The sequence below is a fragment of the Podarcis raffonei genome, chromosome 17, assembly GCF_027172205.1.
Source record: "Podarcis raffonei isolate rPodRaf1 chromosome 17, rPodRaf1.pri, whole genome shotgun sequence".
Taxonomy (NCBI): domain Eukaryota; kingdom Metazoa; phylum Chordata; class Lepidosauria; order Squamata; family Lacertidae; genus Podarcis; species Podarcis raffonei.
The window spans coordinates 22,202,699-22,217,045 of NC_070618.1; the positions used below are offsets into that span (position 1 = coordinate 22,202,699).

At 46.1% G+C, this 14,347-nt stretch overlaps 1 protein-coding gene across 1 annotated transcript in view; it reads left to right on the plus strand.

Annotated features, from left to right (window-relative positions):
* ACO1 (aconitase 1) overlaps window positions 1-14,347 on the plus strand; it is a 52,746-nt gene that overhangs the window by 24,566 nt on the left and 13,833 nt on the right. The window contains exons 7-12 of the mRNA XM_053371132.1: window positions 1,077-1,216; window positions 2,254-2,425; window positions 4,234-4,334; window positions 9,702-9,818; window positions 11,659-11,818; window positions 13,315-13,450. Of these exons, the coding sequence (XP_053227107.1) occupies window positions 1,077-1,216; window positions 2,254-2,425; window positions 4,234-4,334; window positions 9,702-9,818; window positions 11,659-11,818; window positions 13,315-13,450 (826 nt within the window). The remainder of the gene's footprint in view (window positions 1-1,076; window positions 1,217-2,253; window positions 2,426-4,233; window positions 4,335-9,701; window positions 9,819-11,658; window positions 11,819-13,314; window positions 13,451-14,347) is intronic.

Below are 14,347 nucleotides of genomic sequence, written 5' to 3' on the forward strand. Positions count from 1 at the left end.
CTCCGTACAAATCTATGCACAACATTAGCGGCAGAGACCTCCCCAAAGATTAAATCCACAGAAGATTAAAATCCAGTTGAAAACCCACCTAATACCAGTCTAATCCCTACCATTTAAGGAGAACCCAAATAGCGAAGTTAATGTTTCTGAGGAATGTTCAGACTTGGTGCTGGCCAAAGGTTTGACTCTCTTTCCAGTTCCAGATAGGGGTTTGCGGTGCTTGTGTTTCCCTGAAAGTGTAAAAGGATTGTCTGATCAGCTAATAAATTGTCTACATGCAGACAATGCAACTGGATAAATCTTTTTAAGACTTTGCCGTTTTGCTTTAGGTAAATTCAGTGCAAAGCGGGAGCTGTTTGCTGCGGAATATAATAAGTACCGTATTTTTCGCTCTGTAAGACGTACTTTTTCCCTCCTAAAAAGTAAGGGGAAATGTGTGTGCATCTTATGGAGCGAATGCAGGGGGGAGGCAGGCAGGAAAAGCCCCCAAGAGCCACACACAAGCTCCGCGCGGCTCTTGTGGGCTTTTCCTCAGTAGGGAGAAGGGACTGCCGCGGCCAGTCAGTCCCTTCTCCCTCCTTGTAGAAAAGCCCGCAGGAGCCGCACGCTCCTTAAAGGGTGTGCAGCTCCTGTGGGCTTTTGCAGGAGGTGGGGGTATTGCCATACCTCTCCCAGCCGGAGAGGTTGTGCGTGGCTAAAGAGGAAGCCAAGACAGTGAGCGGGATCCATCCCGCTCGCAGTCTTGGCTTCTTTGCTCTTTGGGGCTGGGGGGGAGGAACCTGGGCTTCCCCCGGCAGCTGGGGGGGGAATAAGATTTCCCCCCCCTTGATTTCCCTCTCTAAAAACTAGGTGTGCCTTATGGTCCGGTGCGCCTTATGGAGCGAAAAATACGGTATATCCATGAGCACTTCATCCATCTTGCTCACATGGCGATGTTGGCAGCAATCCTAGACAGCCCTGTCTGCTCCGTTCCATTGGAATTTTCTTCCTCTCTGCCTTGAAGCTTTATATCCTTCTTGTTTGTCATCAGGCAGTGAGACAGTTGTGTTTAATGCTGTCTTTGTCCTCATTGGCAGGCGTGGGGGGAATTGAAGCAGAAGCGGTGATGCTGGGCCAGCCAATCAGCATGGTGCTTCCTGAGGTGATCGGCTACAAATTGATAGGTAGCCCTCAACCACTTGTCACATCCACTGACATTGTGCTCACCGTTACCAAGGTAATCACATGTTGCGACACCACGATGGCCAAAATCACTGTTGTCCATTTTCTAGGGATTTGATCTTCCCTTAATTCCAGAAACATGTCTGTCATAGATGGGGGGGCAGGGGGGGCAGAGAGGGTGCCATTACTTCCGTAGTGGGCAGAAAATAGATTTGGATCTACCATTAGATCTCTGGCTGATTTGCAGTAGATCAGCAAGGATTTCTGAACCCCATTTGTGTTTAACAATGGCAGCATGAAAATTACGCTTCTTTCAATTATACTGAGATAACCAGGAGTGAATATTTGTGTGGAAGGGTTCTGAGCTATACAGTGGTACCTCGGGTTACATACACTTCAGGTTACATACGCTTCAGGTCACAGACTCTGCTAACCCAGAAATAGTGCTTCAGGTTAAGAACTTTGCTTCAGGATGAGAACAGAAATTGTGCCCCGGTGGTGTGGCAGCAGCAGGAGGCCCCATTAGCTAAAGTGGTGCTTCAGGTTAAGAACAGTTTTAGGTTAAGTACGGACCTCTGGAACAAATTAAGTACTTAACCCGAGGTACCACTGTGTTAAGTTCTGATGCTAAGAGCTAATTTCTGGGCTCAGAATGATTTGATTTTAAGTCTTTCGCATCAGGGTCTGCTTGGTAGATCTCATGTTTCCTACTAAAAATCAAAATAGATCCTGCAAGCCTGATGTCTATGTACCGCTGTCCTTCATCAGGTGGAGCAAAGTGGCCTAAGAGCATGAGCTATGAGCCTAGAAACTCTTCCCTCATATCTCCCCTTATTCACAAATTAACTCAGTGACTCAGCCTCTCCCTACCCTCAGTCTGCAGTACTGAGTTGATTATAATTGATCTACCTTATGGAGCCATTGTAGGGATTACTGAGATGAACTAACACAACGATTGCTTGAAAATTTTAAAGCGGTAGCCCGTGGAAAGCTGGCTAGGATTGGGATGCTGGTAGCTTTTGAGTTTGTCCTCTTTTATTAGAATACAGTTTATATCAAACGGTTCTAAGTGCAGTTTTTAATCTGTTACAGCACCTCCGCCAGGTTGGGGTCGTGGGTAAATTTGTTGAGTTCTTTGGGCCTGGGGTGACTCAGTTGTCCATCGCTGATCGAGCCACCATTGCCAACATGTGCCCAGAATATGGAGCAACTGCTGCCTTCTTCCCAGTTGATGAAGTTAGCATCAAGTACCTGCTTCAAACAGGTGAGTGTCAAACAGGTGACAAAATTCAGGGGGACACTTGGACGCTTGAAATAGAGAAAATGGATCTGCTGGGTTTACGATAAGTTGGACTGAGTGCTTTTAACTCCAGCATATTTAAACTAGTGTCAATATCTGTGTGGCCCATTCTGCATATAATGACAAGCCGTGGTTTGCCATTTTGAGAAGGAGCAGGCAGTGATGCTTCCCCCCCTCCCGCTTTGCTTATTACAGGAGGAAGTGAGATGAAAAACCTCCAGCTGAGGTTTGCAATAAAACTGCAGTTTCCTGTTGGCACCCGTATAAGGCAAACTGTGGCCATAGTTTGTTGGTTATCCTGATTCGTGAACAAACTATAGATTGCACAAGCCACAGTTTGCCGTATTTCAAATGAGGTTTGTTAGAAAAGCTAATTGAAAAAGTATCTTGTTTCCCCTTCATGCACAAAGAAGGGGAGCAGACAGTGTATGATACTTGCTTCTTCCAGTAACAGAAAAACTATGGCTGGTTGATACATCTGAACTGGTTCAATATTTACTACTTTTTGTGCCTTAGAAGACAATGAAATAATGGAGGGGTTTGTGCTTTAGTATTGCTTATGATCTGATAAGGTGATTGAAAGTGGTTTAATTCATCACTTTGAAACCTCAAATTTACGCACATTCAGAGAATTGCAAAATGCACATACAGTCGTACCTTGGAAGTCGAACAGAATCCATTCCAGAAGTCCGTTCGACTTCCAAAACATTTGGAAACCAAAGTGCAGCTTACATTTGGAAACCAAAGTGCGGCTTCTGATTGGCTGCAGGAAGTTCCTGCAGCCAATCAGAAGCTGCAGAAGCCCTGTCGGACATTCGGGTTCCAAAGAACATTCTCAAACCGGAACACTCACTTTCGGGTTTGTGGCATTTGGGAGCCAAAACATCAGAGTACTAAGGTGTTTGGGATCCAAGACACAACTGCATCATCATCATCATCATTATCATTATTATTATTATAATAATTATAATTTGTACACTGCCCATCTGTAGATCTCAGGGTGGTTCACAACATAAAATGATGTCATCAAAAAAACAAAATAGGGATTTGTGTTCAGATCATACCGTTTCCATTATTTTTTTTAAAGGGATTTCTTCGTTTGATGAGGCAAATAATATAACCTGTCTTGTAACCCTGATTCATCTATTTTGCAGTCACCTTAAAAAAAAAGAACATATGTGTTATTAAAATAAGAGCCTGTAAAGAATCCATAGCCCTAATATGTGACACTGAGGCATCAATAAAGGTAAAGTTAAAGGGACCCCTGACCATTAGGTCCAGTCGCGGACGACTCTGGGGTTGCGGCGCTCATCTCGCTTTATTGGCTGAGGGAGCCGGCATCAATAATCCTATTAAATCATAGATTTGGGAATATTAAGGACATCTCTGCATACAAAGAGCAGAGCAAACAACAGGCAAGATCCTCCATCACAACCATCCACTTCCATTTTTAGTCATGTCAAGAATTTTGCCTGCAAAATTAAATGCTGATATGGACAATAAAATGTTTTATCTATAATTCCCAATACTGTGTGTTCACTGGAATTCTGAACGCAGCTCAGAAGCAGATATCTTTTTGTGTTCTTATACTGTAAACCACCCTGCGATGCTCAGATGAAGGGCGGCATACAAATTTAATAAGTAACAATATTAATAATCTTCTATTCAAATCCTGTGTGGCAACCTAAACATTTGATTGTGGAATTCTAAGTTGTTGCCTTTGTGCTTGTTTGAAATGCTGCAACTTGATTGGCTCTTTCCGTCTCCTTTAGGCCGTGATGAAGATAAGATTAGGCACATAAGAAAATACCTTGAGGCTGCAGGAATGTTTAGAGATTTCACTAACTCGTCGCAGGATCCTGATTTTACACAGGTGGGTTTCCTTAACTTGACACCTTCCTCAAATGAGCATTCAGGCCTTTTGCCTCTCAGTCTTAATAAGGTCCTACCTACCACTTGTGAGACCTCGCAAAGGCACTTTGAATTTGGCCCAGAAACTATTAGGCAGGCAGTGAAGTTGAGCCAGGATTGGCGTTATATGCTCAAACTGTCTTGCCCCAAAATGCAAACTGTCCTCTGAATTCTGCACTGGCTGAAGTTTCCAAACTGTCTTCAGGGGCAGCCCCACATACAATGTGTTGCAGTAATCTAACCTAGAGGTTACCAGAGCACAAACAACAGAAGTTAGGCTCTCCCTGTCCAGACAGGGGCTCACCTGGGACACCAGCCAAAGCTGATGGAAGGCACTCTGCATTAGGGCTGGGCGATGATATGTCAATATATCATCCAAAACCGGTTTGAAGTCCATATCGTGATATCGGTTTCATAATTTTTGATCTGGCAATATATCATGAATCATGATGTGTATGTGTTTACGTGTTTTGCAAAAATAATGATGTGGGGAACCCACTGAAGCCAGCAAATGCCTCTACATAAAAGGTAAAGGGACCCCTGACCATTAGGTCCAGTCGTGGCCGACTCTGGGGTTGCAGCACTCATCTCGCTTTATTGGCCAAGGGAGCCGGCGTACAGCTTCCGGGTCATGTGGCTAGCATGACTAAGCCGCTTCTGGCGAACCAGAGCAGCACACAGAAATGCCGTTTACCTTCCTGCTGGAAGGTACTACTTGCACTTTGGCGTGCTTTCGAACTGCTAGGTTGGCAGAAGCAGGGATCAAGCAACGGGAGCTCACCCCGTTGCGGAGATTTGAACCGCTGACCTTCTGATCGGCAAGCCCTAGGCTCTGTGGTTTAACCCACAGCACCACCCACGTCCCTTCTACATAGCTCTACATAGCTCCACACTTATTGTAGTCATCATGATCAAATGATATACCGTGGTGTTTTTTATTATTTATTTATTGAATTTATATATGGTCGTACCTCAGAAGTCAAACAGAATCCGTTCTGGAAGTCCGTTCGACTTTTGGAGTGCGGCTTCTGATTGGCTGCAGGAAGTTCCTGCAGCCAATTGGAAGCCGCGGAAGCCCCGTCGGATATTTGGCTTCTGAAAGAACATTCAAAAACCGGAATGTTCACTTCCGGTTTTCAACCGTTCGGGAGCCGGAACGTTCGACTCGCAAGGCGTTTGGAAGCTGAGGTACGACTGTACCACCCTATACCCGGGGTCTCAGGGCGGTCTGCGGAATAAAATCAAGATATAAAACCACAATATACATAAAAACAACAACCTAAGAATCCCCTCCCCCTCATGATGTTGAAAACCAGATATTGCCCAGCACTACTCCATGCTACCAAGACCACCTGAGTGTCAAGTGACAGCAGAGGATCCAGGATTACCCCCAAGCTGCATACCTGCTCCTTCAGAGGAAGTGTAACCCCATTAATAATTAAAAAATGTATTTATATCCCGCCCTCCCCAGCCGAAGCTGGGCTCAGAGTGGCCAACAGCAATAAAAGCAACACAGTTCACATAAAATCACAATCAATCAATTGAAATGCATTCTAAAATTAATTCAAAATCAAATCAATGGCAACCATTGGGCTAGAGTTTTGTGAGGATTACCGAAGGAGGGGGTCAGACTGTGCCCTAGCCAAAGGCCTGGTGGAACAGCTCTGTCCTGTAGGCCCTGCGGAAAGATGTCAAGTCCCACAGGGCCCTAGTCTCTTGTGACAGAGCGTTCCACCAGATTGGAGCTACAACCGAAAAAGCCCTGGCTCTGGTTGAGGCCAACCTAACCTCTCTGTGGCCCAGGACCTCCAAGATGTTTTTATTTGAAGACCGTAAGATCCTCTGTGGGACATACTGGAAGAGGTGGTCCCGTAGGTATGAGGGTCCTAGGCCCTATAGGGCTTTAAAGGTTAAAACCAGCACCTTGAACCTGATCCTGTACTTCACCGGGAGCCAGTGCAGCTGGTATAGCACCTGGTGAATGTGATCCCACAGCGAGGACCCTGTAAGGAGCCTCGCCACGGCATTCTGCACCCGCTGGAGCAGGCAGCCTCCCAGCCATCTGGACTAGGGAACCACCCACTCAATCATCCCTGACCATTGGTCATGTTAGGATGTTAGGATTTTACGTAAGCTGACGCTAGTTAGTGTGATTAGTATAAATCACATGAGATGTCTGAGAAGAGTGTAGGAATGGAAGACTGTCTTATCTCTCCTGTCTGAGAGTGTTACTGGACTGGACTTTCGCTTTTGCTGTATGCTTTCTGTTTCTGCCAGAGTTTGGAGAACACAAGACGTGATTATGGATTCTCTGTGTATATTGTGAATAAAATGTAGTTTAGATCTACGGATGTCTCTATCTTCTTGCTGTGTGGTGCCAGAAGACTTGTGTGCACTTTTCATATGAGAAGTGTCGCAGAGGGGCGACACTCTGGAGTGAAGGGACATGCCATTCCAGAGATGTGCCTACTGGGAGATGCTCGGAGGTACTGGGAGTCTGCCGTCCCCCCCAGGAGTGTTTGCCCTCAACAGCTGGTATTGGTGGAAGCTGGAATCCAACAACATCTCAAGGACCACAGACTCTCCATTCCTGGTACGAGTGGAGATCCTTTTCTAGAGCGGGGGTTGAGAAATTTTAAACCCCCAGATGTTGCCGAACTGCAACCCACATCATCCCTGGCTATTGGCCATTCTTCCTGGTGCGGATGAGAGTTGTAGTTCATCCACATCTGGAGGTGGTTCCTCACCCCTGGTCTAGGAGAAACATCTCTTTCAAGAGTCCCAAACTCTTGATAATATGCAGAGGACCTTCTGTGTTGCATGGCGAGTTCCCGCCTCCCCCCTCGGAAATAAAGACACGAGACACAAGAATTGGAGTTAATGGGTCAAATTAGGCCACAACTTTATTGATTAGAGGAATTGAGCGGTATTGGCTTAGGTATTGGTCCTATCATCTAACCGGCTTCAGCCTGCTTGCTGGGTTAACCACCAGTAGGGGGAGTCCCGCTGATGCACATCAACTAGGAGCTCCCCTGGGGTCACCGCTCAGGGGCGTGCCATGGGCCCACACCTCCATAAGCTTAGGACAAGGCCACGCCCCCTGGAATCCTTTACCGGACTACGCTTTGATTTGGGGGAAGGTGATGGCACTTCCTCCCCCCTTCATCTGCATAATAATACCGCCGCCAATGCCTAACCGCCAATACCGAAGAGTTGTGACGGTTTGCTACGAGGTAGGCGAAAACCAAGTGGCTGGTGCCAATCTGCCAATTGAAAAAATTCCTACCAGGCCCCTCGACGGCGACCAACCGGAGTCCATAGCAAAGTCGGAGAGACTAGCCTAACGGGTGGGAAGGGAGGGAAAACCTGAACAGCTGAGGCGTGGAAAGAGGGAGATCCTCAGCCACGCCGGCCCTAAATAGGGCCAGCCATGCCTCCCGGGCCAGCCGATTGGCTGGCCAGGGGGATAACGCGTCCGAGGATTCCCCTAGTATCGTGGGGGCTATCAGCCAGCCCCCACGAGTGTGGGGAGGGGCGTGAAGCCCGCAACCCCACCTCCTCCCTAGCTCGGAAGTGGCTTTTTCATTCCTTCTCTTCCCTCTGAAGACTTCGGAGCATGTTGGCACAGGCTAGCTGAACTGGGAGGTCCTCCAAGCCAACTGTGTAGCCCACCGGGCATGCATGGCAGACCACCAAGGGTTCGATTAAACCTCCTGTTTGTGTTGCTTACCAAGGACCTCAAACAGTGGGAGGGTTGTTGAGCACCTGACAAACCCCGAAGCGAGGCTGGTGGGCCGAGTTCAGGTTGGGGCAGGCCTGCACCGGAATAAATCCTTGGCATTGTGCTGTTAAGCCTGCAGGGCTTGTCCTGCTTTTTACAAATAGTCAATTCCTGTGAAATGCAGCCTGGCTTCTTTTTGCTTCATAGGTGTATCGTGACTTCCTGTCTAAAGCAGGGATTGAGAAGCTGTGGCACACTCCAGTTCCCATCAGCCACAGCTAGCATGACTAATGATCAGGGATGATGGGAGTTGTAGTCTAGGAGGGCCACAGGCTTCCCCAAATCTTGTCTAAAGACTCCAGGGGGTTCAGAATTGCAGATCCTGTCTCTGTAAGAACTGTCCTTCGCTGTATGGAAATACCCATGCAGGCAACCTGGTGCCTCTAGAAGCCATTCCTTCATGCTTGTCAGCAGCATCTGAAAAATCCGCATTGCTCCCAACCATATATAGATCTGTCCTCCCACCCCAAATCGCTGTATTCTGTGGTGGTGAAAGCCACCAGACCCTAAGCCAAGCTGCTGATAAGGACCCCTTTAACTAGCAAATATTTAGGGGGAAATTAATAGAAAGCCCTGTTAGAATTCCTGATCCATGATTGCAGTCATAGGATTGTTGTCTTTCACATGATGGTATATGTTTTGACTTCACAGAGTGGGAAGTGACGAAGACAGGATGTTTGTGTTATGGTGTTCCGTGAAGTGGGACTATTGTCCTTTGTTCTTTTTCTCTTTGCTGTCTGATGCTAGAGAATGAGGGAGCCATGTTGCAGTGCTCCATGTGTGTTTATATTTAAATAAAGTAGATTAGCCAAAATGCTGAGTTGCTGAGGTCTGTTACGCAACTGCGCAAACTCTGTGGATCCCTAAGTGTGCCGATCTCTTTTTGCATTGGTCACTGTGATGTTCGGGCAGAAGAAAGCTTTTGAAGCTCCTGAATGAAAGACCAGGAGGGAGAGAACATGCCAGTCGGGCATGTGTCTCTGCCAGGGTCCTACTTGAGAGTAGGCTGAACTCCCGACAAGCCCCAGCTCTCTATTAGGAATATCATATGCCCTAGAATAGGTCACTGTTAGCCTTTTGGGTAATCTGGCCCTTTGCAAGACGGCCTTGATCTCCCCTGTCAGAAAAAATAAATAAATCCAGTGCAGGACAAAGCAAAGATATTCTTGAATATTCATCAGCCCCTCCATAGACCACCTGAATGGAACTCTTGGACCATGTTTGAGAACTGTTGCTTTAAAGTATTTATCATTTTAAGAACTGATATTGACATGGTTAACTACATATCTATATCTATATATGAGATTGCAAATTTACGATTTTAGGATGACCAGGAACTAGACCCCTGGCTTGATTATGAACGACTGGGGTAATTCAGAGCAGAGAATAATGCCAGCAATGTTGCAGCGTTCCCTGGGAGTCCACCATTTTACTCTTTCCCATAAAAGTTAATAGCTGCAATTCAGTCCTATGTGGGGGGAACTCACGGGCAGTTTGGAACATTTCATCTTGTTTACCTAATCTCTCTCTCTCTCTTTTCTTAAATAGATTGTGGAGTTGGATCTGCAAACAGTTGCTCCATGTTGCAGTGGCCCTAAAAGACCACAGGACAAGGTCGTGGTCTCTGAAATGAAGAAGGATTTTGAGAACTGCCTGGGAGCTAAAGTAATGGCTTTTTTTCCCTTCTCCAGCCGAGATTCATTTTCTTTCTTCCTCTTTCATTCAGAAACTTTAATTACGGTACTTCAGACTTGCTTTTAGAGCTCAGAATTTCTATACTCTTTGGCCTAGCAGCCCCTAACCAATTCCACTTGCAGAACCTTCCCAATGAGTCCCCTAGTTGTTGTTTGTTTTTGGACAACATGCCCATTTTGTCCATTGTAGTTAGGTTGTCTGCTTTTTTATGAATATGCAAATAAGTAAAGAGTTTGGCCCCTCTCGTGCCAGTGAAACAGATTTCATTCAAGTGCTGCTTCCACTGTTCATTTGTGGTTACAAAGACCTTCCTTTGCCTAGTCTAGGCCTTCCCAATTTTTCTTTTGTGCACAAACTTTTTGGAATTGGCTGCTGATAATGAGAAACTCATTCCCTTCTCTCTCCAACCCCGCATGGAATTTTGGTTAGAATTATTTTGTTTCTGACTATATAGGAGATAGGCAGAAATTTCAGAGGGACAATTCATCAGCATTTGCGCAAAATACTAGACTTTTTTTCTGTCTAAGGCAATACACCTGGCTTTACCAGCTGATTAATTGCAGCATCTTTTCATCTGCCAAAGCCTGAACCATTCTGAAGTCAGCAGAGTGCTTCACTATAGTCAGAATGCAAAGAAACTTTCCTGAATGCTTGGTGAAATATTGTCTAGCAGCACCCTAATAGAGTAACCCTACTGTACAGCTGGACAAATGGATTTCAACGGCACAGTTCCCTTTTCAAGTTAACATGCAGAGTGTTTTGATACACGTGCTGCAGTGAATGTATGTGGTTTTTCTGCCAGTTCAAAGCATCATATGTTCCAATAATGAGTCGCCCCTCCTTCCTTACACAAAACAGCATCACCAGCCATCAGTGAACAAGAAGGAGGGATCAATGGGCTTGGGGGGAATCTTGAGGTTTGTAGAACTTACCGTATTTGTCGCTCTATAGGATGCACCTGACCATAGGACGCACCTTGTTTTAGAGGGGGAGAACAAGAAAAAAAAATCTGCCCCTCTCTGCTCAGTGCTCCTTCAGCGAAGTGGCAGGAGAAATTCCATTTCTCCTCCCGCTTCGCTGAAGGGGCGCTGCGCAGCTCTCCCTCTCTGCTGAAGCCAGGAGAGTCTTGCTTTCCCGGCTTCAGCAAAAGGAACCTGAAGCCTTTGGAGCGCAGCGCGAGGTCCCGATGTGCTCCAAAGGCTTCAGGGATAGCCACCTAAAGCCTTTGGAGCGCAGCGGGAACTCGCGCTGCACTCCAAAGGCTTTGGGTTCCTTTCGCTGAAGCCAGGAGAGTCTTGCGCACTGACCCCTCTCACTCTCCAGGCTTCAGCGAAAGCAACGCGTAGCCCCTGGAGCGCAGAGGGAGTGCTCCCTCTGCGCTTTGGAGGCTTTGCGTTGCTATCGCTGAAGCCAAGGAGCCTGCATTCGCTCCATAGGACGCATACACATTTCCCCTTAATTTTTGGAGGGGAAAAAGTGCGTCCTATAGAGCGAAAAATACAGTAAATGGGCACAGGATGCAGACTTGTCTCTTGGCCGTGGGATGGAAAACCGACAGGGAATAGAATGGAATACCCTGGAAGAAGGCATGGATGTTTGATGGAATGCTAATCACACCAGCATTCCACTGCTTTGTGGCAGGTCTCACTTGTTCTCTTTCTAAACTTTGAAAAGGCAAATCTGCCTTGGGCATCTTTCCCCTGACCAAAATGGCTGCTGTAGAACTGTCTGTTTCGCTCTCCTTGGGCCTTTCCTCTGCTACCGTGATTCAAAATAATACTTCTCTTTCCTTGTCCCTTCTTCCTTGTAGCAAGGGTTTAAAGGCTTCCAAATTGCCCCTGACCAGCATAACAGCCAAGTGAAATTTGTTTACAATGATAAGGAGTTCGAACTTACACATGGCTCGGTGGTGATTGCCGCCATTACTAGCTGCACCAACACAAGTAATCCTTCGGTTATGCTAGGAGCTGGTAAGTGTGTCTCATCCTTTTGTGTGTCATTAAATTACACATGCATTCATGTGCTTTTCAAGAGGGAAGGGACCCTCAAAGCCTTCTTACATAAGCTGGCATAACTGATTAGCAACACTGTCTTGTCTCTGTTTTCATTTAGGCCTCTGGAGCTAGAGGGAGGTTCATGGTGGAATTTGTCAATTATTTGGCTACCTTGGTGTAAATAGCAATTGTGTCCAAGCAGATAGGCACAGCCACACTTCCACTGTGTATGAGCCTTTCCCCACATTGTCTCCTGTTGAGAGAGTGAGGGTATAACAGCACCCTACAAAATAGCTCAGTCGGTAGAGCATAAGACTCTTAGCCTCAAGGCTGTGGGTTCTAGCCCCACACTGGGCAAAAAATAAATAAATCCTGCATTGCAGGGGGTTGGACTAGATGACCCTCGTGGTCCCTTCCAACACTACAATTCTATGATTCTATGAAACTAGGTATAGGAAAGTGCAATTATAAAAGCAAGCTTAAATATGGTTGAAGTCCAGTGCAATGACTCCAGGGGAGCTTGTTCCCAGATTTTACTGTAGCACTTTAGGCAGATGCAAATGGTTACCAAGGCATTTGACACCTGAGATGTGTGTTTTCAGAGCCCACCTTATTACTGAAACTGTAAATATTCTGAATTCTGAATTTCAAGTTGTTACAACCCGCCCTGTGGCTTGGGCCAGGCTGGTACCAAATTTAATCAACACCATCCTCTTCTAGTGATAGCTTTAAATAATATAAAGGTAAAGGTAAAGGGACCCCTGACCATTAGGTCCAGTCGTGGCCGACTCTGGGGTTGCGGCACTCATCTCGCTTTATTGGCTGAGGGGGCCGGCGTACAGCTTCCAGGTCATGTGGCCAGCATGACTAAGCCGCTTCTGGTGAACCAGAGCAGCGCATGGAAACGTCATTTACCTTCCCGCCAGAGCGGTACCTATTTATCTACTTGCACTTTGACGTGCTTTCGAACTGCTAGGTTGGCAGGATTAAATAATATACTTTGGTTTAAATGCAGCACTGAGCCAGACATGCCTGTGCCTATACGATTTTGTAAGGCGACATACAGTCATACCTTGCTTTTCAAACAGCTTAGTTCTCGAACGTTTTGGCTCCCAAACGCCGCAAACCCAGAAGTGACTGTTCTGGTTTGCGAACTATTTTTGGAAGCCGATCATCCGATGGGGCTTCCGATTGGCTGCAGAAGCTTCCTGCAGCCAATTATAACCTGGACTTCGTTTCCAAATGTTTTGGAAGTCGAACGGACTTCGTTTGACTTCCAAGGTACAACTGTATTACATAGATGGTATGTATAAATAAATGTCCACCACTCCCATCATTCCCAGCCATTGGCCACGCAAGCTAGTGCTGATGGGAGTTGGAGCCCATCAGTGTCTAGAGGGGATTCCCCACCCCATAATGCTCAGCTGGAACAAGTGGTCTGAGGCATCCATCGACTTTGGATATTTTTTCAGGATTGCTTGCAAAGAAAGCTGTAGAAGCCGGATTGACTGTGAAGCCATACATTAAAACTAGCCTGTCTCCTGGAAGTGGGGTCGTTACCTACTATCTGAGAGAGAGTGGAGTCTTGCCTTACCTTGTTCAACTAGGGTAAGAGGTTAGATTATATTCACTTTTTTTGCTGGAGAGCTCAGTCAAGACTCTCATAATTAATGTTTGATACCTGCTCCTCGGGTGAAAAAGCTTGTGTTAAGTATTCGTTTTAACTGTTGGCTGTAACTAGAAAATAAACAAAATTGCAGCTAAAAACACCGGGTTGAGAAAAGCAAAGCAGTCTGGAATACATGGGGGAAACCACATCTTGTTGGACTCCAAATCCCATCAGCCCCAATCAGAATTGGACAGTGGTTGGGGATGATGGGAGGTGTCGTTCAATAACCTGGAAAAGCCACAGGTTCTCCTTTCCTGCTTATAAAGGTTGTTGGAATGTTCAAGGGTCATTCAGTTGCCAACATTCAGGTTGCAGTTTGCATGCGAGTTGAAAGTACAGTGGTACCTCGGTTTAAGAACAGTCTGGTTTAAGAACGATTCAGTTTACAAACTCTGCAAAACTGGAAATAGTGTCCCGGTTTGAGAACTTTACCTCAGTCTAAGAATGGAATCTGAACGGTGGAAGGGCACCGGTGGCGGGAGGCCTCATTAGGGAAAGTGTGCCTTGGTTTAAGAACGGTTTCGGTTTAAAAATGGACTTCCGGAACGGATTAAGTCTGTCAACCGAGGTACCACTGTAATATTATTATTATTATTAATTATTAAATTTATATACTTCCCTTCATCTGAAGCTCACAGGGTAGTTTGCAGTATGAAAACACAAAACCACATAACCATAGCTGTCAACGTTTTCCTTTTTTTAAGGGAAATTCCCTTATTCCAAATAGGATTCCTCACAAGAAAAGGGGAAAGTTGACAGCTATGAACATAACAACAAACAAAAACAATACCCCCACCCCAGAAAAGGCTTGTATTGCCACCCTCCGGACCTTTTGC